A 10,721-nucleotide genomic window follows, 5' to 3' on the forward strand; every position below is an offset into this window, starting at 1 on the left:
ACACAACTACACACTGATAACACACACACACACACACACACACACACACACACACACACACATCTTAGTTGTCAGCATTTGTTGTATTCCTGTAAGTCTTCCTGTAAGCTGGAATACCAAGAGACACACCTCTAGAGTGCGGATGTAGACGAGAGCTTTGGGCAGCTGCACGATGTTGTTGTCGCTCAGGTCCAGAGTGCGTAAGCTTCTCAAAGAACCAACGGTGGACGGCAGCTCCCTCAGAGAGTTACCTGGTCAGACACAGAGGTATTGGGACATATTGTACACATCCTCTTATTCTTGAGAGTATTCAGGCAGCAGTGAAACTCATACCTTTCAGATTGAGTGTCTGCAGAAGCCTCAGGTTCCCGATGCTCTCCGGCAGGGCCTTCAGACGGTTCTTCTTAACATTCAGAATCTGACAGGAAGCACAATGGAAACACAGAGATGATGATGAGAAGCATTCATTCACCCCCCCCACCTGTATCAGGAGTACATTACAGTAATGCTTTACCTGCAGTGACGCCAGCTTCCCAATGTCTTCTGGGAGGGAAGTCAGCTTGTTGTCATGCAGATCCAGAACCTTTGGGGGAAGACGGATTCAGTCAGGCTTTTGTTGTGATGAAGCAGGGTCAGAGTTAAGACTTGTAGCGATGCTTGCTCAGAGGTTAAAACAGAACGAGTAGCTGAGTGTGTTTTTACTCTCGGCTTTTTCACAGAAAGCTCAGCGTCACACAGCTTTGTGTTGGAGATGAGCGATAGAAGGAGAACCACCACCACCACCGGCTAACTGGTTATGAAACCTCTCACACTGAAGTATGCTTTCAGCTGGTACTTATATCTCCCATCCATGCAGTTTTTGTTGGTTTAGTAATTGAATGTACAACATGGAATCGATCGTTGCCTATTTCCTGCCTCATTATATTATTTATCAAACGAATGAAACAGTTGTAAACATTATACTGGGGAATTGCATTTCTGTCCCATAATGAAAGAAACAGGGTTTGAGTTTTTGGCCCAATGAAATCTAATCAGAGTTCTATTATGGGGGCGACTGTGGCTTTGAGGGAGTGCGGTCGTCCAGAAGGTTGTGGGTTCGATCCCAGCCCATGCAGTCAACATGTCGATGTATCCTTGGGCAAGATACTGAACCCCGAGTTGCTCCCGATGGCCAACGGTGTGTGAATGTGTTTGAATGTTAGTTCCTAGAGTAAAGTACACTGCTCTGTATGACTGAGTGAATGGGTGAACGACATGTAGTATGTAAAGCGCTTTGAGGGGTCTTGAAGACTGGATAAAGCGCTATATAAGTACAGTCCATTTACCATGATCTGTAATAGACCAGTATGTGCTACTGTAACGGCATGACTTTGTTTGAGTGGCATTAATGTTATATTACAGCTCAACAAGTTTACAAACAGTATATACAGTATTCCTTTATCTGGCAATATTTCCCATCATGCTTGCATCCCGTTGACTTCACCTTTAAAGTGGCGAGAGTGCTGATGTCACATCCTTTGGGCAGCAGGGAGCTCAGCTCGTTGTTGTGGAGGATCAGGACCTGAGGAGAGCAACAGGTGTGACTGGTGAGGGTCCTGGTTCACATGATGGGGATGAACTATGTAACACATCGGTAGAATGGAAAATAAATACAATATGTCTCCATGTTGGGTTCTTACCTTCTTCTGTAGCACCTTGCAAATGGAAAAGGCCGACGAGGGAACCTGTGACAGACAGAGCAGTGATGAGCGGCAGGACTAACACACAGTTGTACAAACAGCTGTCTGCAGTAATGGCACATAACAAAAGGTTAAAGCCTAAAAGTCAACATTAACACAAGAGAATGCAAATCACTATCAGAACTGAAGCATTGGTAAATAAAGCAGCTTCACTCATGAAGACATCTGCTACAATTTAAGGTGTATCATTAATAGACATTCACTGACATGCACTAAGGGGACATTCACATAAACAAACAAAGGTGAATAACCAAGCACCAACATATAAGTACTGGTACACAACAAACATTGCACAGTATGGTGTTCCTCTTTTGCATAATCAATGAAGGGCTGATTGAACAATTTATATTGGAGTTGCATTTTCATGTTCCCGTGATAATGGGGAAAGGATATAAAGACAAAAAAAGTGTTGAACTATTCATTTAAAAGGTCATTTAATGTTTGAACCAGCTTTCAAAGGTTTGACAAAGAGACATGTATTGTAGTAAGAATAGAGATGTATTCACAAACCGTGATCAGTGAACACACTCACCTCAGAGAGCTCACAGGCCGACACGTCCAGGGTGTCATCAGCCCCCGCCTCCTTCGTCTGCAACCAGGAAGAACAGTCAGTGGTTCGTTTGGGAGAGAAAATACATGTTATGTTAACAAGGAAGAAAACAGCAGGCCGTGCCCTCAGCAGAGTCTACAACAGCTGCTGAACGGAGGTGATGGATTCACAATATACATCCTTCTGATTGGTGATGTCATCCGCAGCCATGGTCTGTTTCCACTCCTACGCCGACGACACCCAACTGTACATCAGCACAAACCCCCTCTGCCCATCTCCCCCCTCAGTCACTAATCCACTGCCTACACGAAATGAAAACCTGGACGACCACCAAGCTACTCAAAGTAAACAGTGATAAAAGTTAGCTCATGGTTGTGGCCCCCAAGGCACCGCTCGGGAAGGTTGGAGATCTGCTCCTCAACGGCGGTTCCATCATCTCCCCATCCCCTCAGGTCCGCATAAAGTTGTCTTGGATTCAACCCTCTCATTTCAAAACCACATCAAGTCCATTTCAAAATCAGCCTTCTTCCACCTCAGAAACATATCCAGACTCCGGCCATCACTCTCCACTCTGTTGCAGAGAAGATCATTCTTTGTGTACCTCACGCCTGGACTATTGTAACAGACTCCTGTCCGGGGCTCCCAGCTAAACCCTGGATAGGCTCCAGTACATACAGAACTCAGCTGCCAGGGTCCTCACACGCACCGAGCCCTGGCAGCACATCACCCCCACTCTCTTCAATCTCAACTCTCTTCAACCTCCACTGGCTCCCGGTCGAGTGGGGGTGATGTGCTGCCAGGGCTCGGTGCGTGTGAGGACCCTGGCAGCTGNACACTTTTTTTTGGTGTGAAACCGCTCAATGAACTACATCTCCCGTCTCGCACCACACACCAAGACGGCCGTCACGTTGGCAAATTTCGCTTCGTTCGTTCAGAATGAGGCGTAAAGTATTAAAAGAGGTGAAAATCACTCCAAGTCTGGGCATGCTGAGAGCTGTACATATACACAAGGGGAGTTAGTCGGTTCATTAGAGCCAGCATGCGGGACCGGGATTCTGGGATTTGTAGTCTTTCTAGTTGCGTATTTTTCATAGTCTTATATTTCAACAGTTTTACGACAAACTTTTTTGACATGGAAATTATTTTTTAAGATTGACAAACATCATATGTGTAATTCGTGGCACAATTCAAACGGGATCAAAAGATAATCTTTCTCTCTCCATTGACTTCAATACATAATTTTTCCGAAATAAGGACCCATGGGTCGGAAGTAGATGGGCGGGACTTCGCCTCTCCATAGGCCTTTTGGGAGATGTTAAACATTAAAATGCAAGTGAGAATCCCAACTGTTAGAGACCTTGTTTTAAAGAGTTTGTGGCATGCTACATTGAGAGGTGCTCTTTGGGCCTCGAGGATGCGGAAGATGGCCAGAAGATCCTTGGAAGATGCAGGTATTTCTCATAAAGATTCAGGCCATTTTGGCTTCATGCGCCACAAATGGTGTATCCAGTTCTCTTTAAGCATCCATGTATAGATGGTTCAAACAAACACAGGAGATTGACCCATGAAACCACTGATCATGTACCAAAATGTTTTCCAAAACCAAACCATGATCAATTTTGTAGCATTCCTAAATTGCAAGACGTAGGTAACACACGTAAAGGTGTAATTAATATCATGTTATTCCATACACAACCTGCATATGTCATGGACACTGTGGGTGTAGACTCCCAGTTAGCTAGATGGCTAACCTCAGAGTTAACCAAAGGGTCAAAAGTTAGTAAAATAATTCACAATCATAATATTTCTTTTTGGGAAAAGCAATACTTTTATTCTTCTGCATAAAAACGTCATCATTAAAACCTTAAACTTTTTTGTCGTTTTGTTTCCTACATCAAAATAAGTAGTTCTGATTCACAAATGAACCGTGTGTTAGTCCGGAGAAAGTTAAGTGTTGGAAAAAGCGTCTGAAAAGACGATAAAGAACTGAATTGTGGAGTTAGACTCTTATACTGTCGCCATTTCTCATTTCGGGATTCTTTAGACGGGCCTTCACTTATGGCTCAATACAAAACATTTATAAGCGATTGCCCACGACTTTGACTTAAATTATACTTACTTACTGAGATAGAAAATCAAGTTTGGTCCAAATGTTGAACAAAAATTGAACAACATTTGCAAAAACAGCAAATCAGCATCAGAAAATGCAAATTATTATGCGTTTATATTCATTACAATGCATTCAATTGTATTAATTGTATGAGGAATTAATTATTTTATCCCTTTTCCAGTTAGCATAGGGGAAGCAGCAGAGCGTAATTCATCGGGATGAATCGCCTACTTCGCTCAAGGTTTCTCAAAATCAAACTGGGAAAAAATGAATGGTCCTTATTTACCGAAATATTGACTTTAATATGAGTTTAGTACACAAACTGTGACAGGATAAATCAAGCTGCTTCTGTCCGAGACGGGAACCACAACATGGCGTCTATCATCCTTCAACAAATCTGAATATTATCCTGTTTGTTTAATATTTGAAAGACAATCAAACAGAGACATGTTGAAGGTATCTATACAGATGTTTTCCTCTTCACCTGTCGCTCAGAGTCTGCAGGGAAACATCCAGCAGCTGGAATCACGATTCACCAAATCCATACTTTCTTTTCCTCACACCAAAAGAAACATGGTCAAACTAAGTGTGTGTGGTCTGTGGTGTTGGAGGTATATTCACCTTCTGAAATATACCCAGTGCTGTCAGTCTTCTCTCCTCCACTGTGATTGGTTAGCGGGTAAACGTGAATGATTACGCTGGATTTCCAAATTGGATAATTGCATGGCAGTCCTCCTTTTTGCTCGTTAGCCATGCCACTTCTTATCAGTTATATTTCCACAGTTCACAATAGACAACAGTCTACATAAATTCCAGCCATCCTCAGCGTCCTCGTCCTCCTGCACTGTGTCCAGATTTCTCTCCTCACAGTCCTCAGAGGAGACCAGTGTCTGTTTGGGATGTTGAAATCTAAACGAGTACGACTTCATCCAGACTGGAGGACAGGTAGAGGAAGGAGGTGAAGGAGAGACAAAGAATGAAGGTCGGGGAGAAGGCACACATCTGGTTTTTCTTCCTAATCCTCAGCAGACCTGTAAACAGCGGAGAGAAGAGGTTGTAATTAGTCACACGTCGTACAGTAAGGGAATTTATATCCTGTTATTTGTTACATGTTTGCATTTGAAGACCTCTGATTCACGAGGAGATCCTTTCCTTTAGTTGTGCCATAACTTATAATCCTATAATAGTATACGGGCAGCACCCAGGTGCAATTAGGCCTCAACTGGCCAATCACAAATAATTGTTTTGGAGTTAATTGTAGGGGTGCACCGAATGGGAAATTCTTGGCCGAAACCGATACCGAAAATAGGAAACAGTTGGCCGAAAATCGAATGCCGAAAAGCCGAAAATGATTAATAGAAAAATATATATATATATATTGTATACATTTTTTACCAATGTTGTTCAGCTACCTGATTATGGAAAAAGACATGATTATGGCAAAACTTAACTTAAATAATAATCACTATTATGGGTCCATAAAACATTTATTCAGCACTTTTGAATGCATACAGTACATTCAATTCAAGTCAAGTGCATTTTCTTTTCTCTGTAGGATAACTACAACAAAGTGCATTCAGAACAAAGCCAAGGTGCTTTAAAACTGCATAAACATCTAGGCCAGTAGGCCTACAACAACATAGTGTAAATAAAGACTAACAGCCAGGCCTTCAACAACAACAAATGCACCTATAAGTTTGGTAACCTAACGTGTTGTTGTGATGACTTAATCAAAACGCGGCGACAAGCACGGCGCGACCATGCTCGCGGCTGGCTCACAGCCATCATGTCTGCCGCTTGGAGATATTTAAAAATATCAGAGAGAGAGGCGCGGATTGCGATTTGTAAAACGTGTTCAGCTGACATTGCTCAAGGGGGTGTAACTGCAAAGACTTTCACCACTTCGGGATTACTCCACCACTCGAAATCAAAACACCCGGACAAATATGCGGAGTATGATCAACGTAACCCTGTTCTCTGACATTCGGTGATATTTTTTCGGCCGAAAGCCGAAAGGGCCTTTTTAACCATTTTCGGCCGATAATCTTCGGTGGCCGAATATTCGGTGCATCCCTAGTTAATTGATTGTTATTTTCTACATTCCACCGATATAACACTACTATAACACATTAATACACCGCTATGAAAACCATGTTACACCATTTTTGCACCTGTAATACACCCATATTACACCCATATTATACCCATGTCAAACTGTGATTACACTTTTATTGGACCCATAATATACCCAATGTTACACTGTTATTACACCCATGTTACACAAGGACACATCCCTATCCCATGACCATTTAAGGGTTAAAATACCCCTTAGTTCTTCCATTTGTGATTGCAATACAAATGGCTGGTTGATATAGCCTGTGTTTGATCACACACACACACACACACACACACACACACACACACACACACACACACACACACACACACACACACACACACACACACACACACACACACACACACACCAAAGGCGTATAAAGAGATGTTAGTTAGTATGATCACATGTCCTCTCACCTTCTGGTCCGACAGCATGCTGTTGTTCTGCAGAGGGGGGGGGTGTCCGCTGAGCAGACCCCCCCCGGCCGGTCGTGTTCACAGAAGATCGTCCCGTTAACGTAGTGGAAACGGTCGCCAGGCACCAGACGGTTCCTACAGGTCGCACAGGTGAAGCACTGGGGACACACAGAGGATCAGGTTTGTTTGTTTAAAGCAGTACAAATCATTTGTTTATTTGCTTCCTGATAAAAGCTATAGGCAAAATGTTTGACAGGAAATGCTTTTATTTTGAAGTGCAAGTATGTGTCCTACTCATTCTGTTTCCTGTTATGATTTTGAAATGAATACGAGTATGTCGAGTGCATTTTCCATGTCTTCTTGTTGGTAACTAATTATATTAATACAAAGTAAACACGTTTACTCGCTTGGTTCTTCATTCAAAGCTTCTATTACACGACAGGGTTTATCAAATAAAATGTAAAGGTTGTATTGTAATGTGCACAAAGCTACAGAGTAGAAATGGCAATTCAATTCTTCTGACCTGAACTCCTTCAACAATGCAACATATACAGTATAATAAAATACAAAAATAAAAAGTAGTGCAAAAAGTCTATATACATGTCAATAGAATATGATATGTACAAGAACAGAATATGAAATTAAATAATGTACATTAAGACAAAATTAAATATGGTTTATTGCGTGGATAACTATTAATATACAGGACTGTCTCAGAAAATTAGAATATTGTGATAAAGTTCTCTATTTTCTGTAATGCAATTAAAAAAACAAAAATGTCATACATTCTGGATTCATTACAAATCAACTGAAATATTGCAAGCCTTTTATTATTTTAATATTGCTGATTATGGCATACAGCTTAAGAAAACTCAAATATCCTATCTCTAAATATTAGAATATCATCAAAAAGTATACTAGTAGAAGTGTTCAACGAATCACTTGAATCGTCTAATTAACTCGAAACACCTGCAAGGGTTTCCTGAGCCTTGAAAAACACTCAGCTTGGTTCAGTAAACTAAATCACAAGTATGGGGAAGACTGCTGATCTGACTGCTGTCCAGAGGACCGTCATTGACACCCTCCATCAGGAGGGTAAGACACAAAAAGAAATTTCTCAAAGAGCAAGCTGTTCACAGAGTGCAGTTTCAAAGCACATCCACAAAAAGTCTGTTGGAAGGGGGAAATGTGGCAGGAAACGCTGCACAACCAAGAGAGATGACCGCAGCCTTAACAGCATTGTGAAGAAGAGTCGCTTCCAGAATTTGGGGGAGCTTCAAAGACAGTGGACTGAAGCTGGAGTCCAGGTATCAAAAGTCACTGTTCACAGACGTGTCCGGGAAATGGGCTACAATAGCCGTATTCCCATGGTCAAGCCACTTCTGAACTCAAGACAACGGAAGAGGCGTCTGACTTGGGCTAAGGAAAAGAAGCACTGGACAGTTGCACAGTGGTCCAAAGTCCTCTTTTCAGACGAAAGCAAGTTTTGTATTTCATTTGGAAGTCAAGGCGCCAGAGTCTGGAGAAAGGCTGGAGAGGAGCAAAATCCAAGTTGCTTGAAATCCAGTGTGAAGTTCCCACAGTCAGCGATGGTTTGGGGAGCCATGTCAGCTGCTGGTGTTGGTCCACTGTGTTTCATCAAGCCCAGAGTAAATGCAGCTGTGTACCAAGAGATTTTAGAGCACTACATGCTTCCGTCTGCTGAAAAGCTCTATGGAGATGAGGAATTCATTTTCCAGCATGATCTGGCACCTGCCCACAGTGCCAAAACCACCAGTAACTGGTGTACTGACCATGGCATTACTGNGCTACAGGCCGCAAGGCAGTGCACTTACAACTACAATAAGCATGTTAATGTTAATCTAACTCCGGCGAACCACTAGCACCCCCCCCCCTGCAGTCAATGGCGAGAGAGAAAGACTATCTTTCGATCCCGCCATGTGCCATGAATTACACATATGATGTTTGTCAATCTTAAAAAATAATTTCCATGTCAAAAAAGTTTGTCGTAAAACTGTTGAAATATAAGACTATGAAAATACGCAACTAGAAAAGACTACAAATCCAAGAGTCAGTGTAAGTGATGTCATAACTCGTTTAACACTCACCGAAACCTCCTAGTACAGCCGGTTCCGCATGCTGGCTCTTACGGAACCGACTAACTCCCCTTTTGTGTAATAGCAGCTCTCAACATGCCCAGACGTGTGATGATTTCCACCTCTTGGTGTTGGTGATGTGTATTGTGCGAGACCAGAGAGTAGTTCATTGAGCGGTTTCACACAAAAATAAGTGTTGTTTGTTCACCAAGCTAACATCTAAAGCTGCACCTTGAATTTGTTTTATTTAACGGGCAGATATTTACGCTGGTCGTCTCACACTCTTACCAAGAAAATGTATGTGCATATTGACATGACAAAAACTCAAATCATTCTTTGGAGAAACCACCTTGCCATGAATCCAGCAAGAGAAATTGTTCTGCCGACATAAAAAACAAACGCTTGTGACTGTTTTCTTCCAAATCCAGGAATAAATTGGCTTTAAAACTTCGTACCACTGCAGCTTATACTGCCAGCAACAGATGGGGAAATAAGCAGTATTTTATTATTTCCTTTTAGGTGAATAAACATCAGTACAGTGACTGGAAAAATAATAAAGAGCTGCAGACATAGGCTATAGAGATCAGCACCCTAGAGTTACAGTGTTAACGATATTGAGGATTTTAAACGTTAGGTTATGATGCAAAAGAAAAGCTGATTTATTTTTCTTTCCATTTATATTTTGTGCATTTTTATTCACAGCTGAGTGTTTTTTGGGTAATCCTGGCAGGGCTTGTTCTTGAATGAAATCTCTTTGTTCTTCGAGAGTGAAACAGCTTCAAGAACCAACAGATTAAATCAAATTGATCACAACTTCAAAGTCTGCACTCGGGCATTGAAGTGTGGTTGGCAGCTGACAGAGAGGCCTCGTTTGAATCTGTTTGTCAGAGGTAGAGTTAAAAAGGCAGAAGTGGACAGGAGCACATATAAAAGTTGGACACAGCAACAACTGCAAAGAGTTAGGCTTTGCAGAGTCAATGTTTGAGGCAATTTAAACAATTTCCCTCCACAGAAAAAGAGTAAGCATTCACCTGGTTGAGCAGGTCCAAAGGTGTTCAGACACTGCAAGTTGTTTAGATGTGTAGCTACTGTTTTTAATGATTATATTCGATAATCTACAATTTTTTTCTTTGCTTTTAATTGAGGGTCAGTGTTGAAAAGGGGAGACGGAGGGGATGACACAAGCCATAAGAGTCTAACGCTACGTCCACACGGCAGCGTGCGTTGAAGCTTGCCGGTGGGCGTGCCTGGCTCGCGACCAACACTTTCAACTCTTTTAAGTTGGAAACAGTTCGGAAGCTGCCTTCGCAAGTCGTTTTTAGTTTATTTACGGTTTAATGGTTCGGCGATCGGTTAGTTTAGTATCGTCATGTTTCGCGACCGGTTAGTTTATTATACAGGTCCATGTACGCGATCGGTTAGCTTATTATCGGATCATTGTACGCGATCGGTTAGGTTTAGTTACGGTCATGTGCAACGCGATCCGGTTAGTTTAGTATACGGTCATGTCTGCGCCGTTTAGTTTAGTATCTCGGGGTTATTTGGTTCCGACCGGTTGGTTTAGTATATGGTTCATTGTTCGCGGACGGTTAGTTTATGTATAACGGTCTTGTTCGCGACGGTTGTTTGGTATACGTCTGTTCGCGATCGGTTAAGTTCTGGCGCCGAACACACGACCCCATCTTAAATTA

At 42.2% G+C, this 10,721-nt stretch overlaps 1 protein-coding gene and 1 long non-coding RNA gene across 2 annotated transcripts in view; both read right to left on the reverse strand.

Annotated features, from left to right (window-relative positions):
- The window catches only part of LOC104962143 (E3 ubiquitin-protein ligase LRSAM1), a 4,418-nt gene extending 1,919 nt beyond the window's left edge, over positions 1 to 2,499 (reverse strand). Inside the window, exons 1-7 of the mRNA XM_010790542.1 lie at positions 2,467 to 2,499; positions 2,272 to 2,424; positions 1,680 to 1,724; positions 1,484 to 1,561; positions 515 to 583; positions 334 to 418; positions 130 to 251 (exon numbers count right to left, since the gene is read on the reverse strand). Coding sequence (XP_010788844.1) covers positions 130 to 251; positions 334 to 418; positions 515 to 583; positions 1,484 to 1,561; positions 1,680 to 1,724; positions 2,272 to 2,424; positions 2,467 to 2,499 — 585 coding nt within the window. The remainder of the gene's footprint in view (positions 1 to 129; positions 252 to 333; positions 419 to 514; positions 584 to 1,483; positions 1,562 to 1,679; positions 1,725 to 2,271; positions 2,425 to 2,466) is intronic.
- A 1,594-nt stretch (positions 2,500 to 4,093) lies between these two features.
- LOC104962124 (uncharacterized) lies at positions 4,094 to 7,099 on the reverse strand. The gene is made up of 2 exons (XR_800171.1): positions 6,935 to 7,099; positions 4,094 to 5,430 (listed from the first exon to the last, which is right to left on the reverse strand). It is a non-coding gene; the product is annotated as an uncharacterized lncRNA (long non-coding RNA).
- Positions 7,100 to 10,721: the final 3,622 nt, after the last annotated feature.

Source organism: Notothenia coriiceps, unplaced genomic scaffold (assembly GCF_000735185.1).
Source record: "Notothenia coriiceps isolate Sejong01 unplaced genomic scaffold, NC01 NC01_scaffold00034377, whole genome shotgun sequence".
In the NCBI taxonomy this organism is placed as follows: Eukaryota; Metazoa; Chordata; class Actinopteri; order Perciformes; family Nototheniidae; genus Notothenia; species Notothenia coriiceps.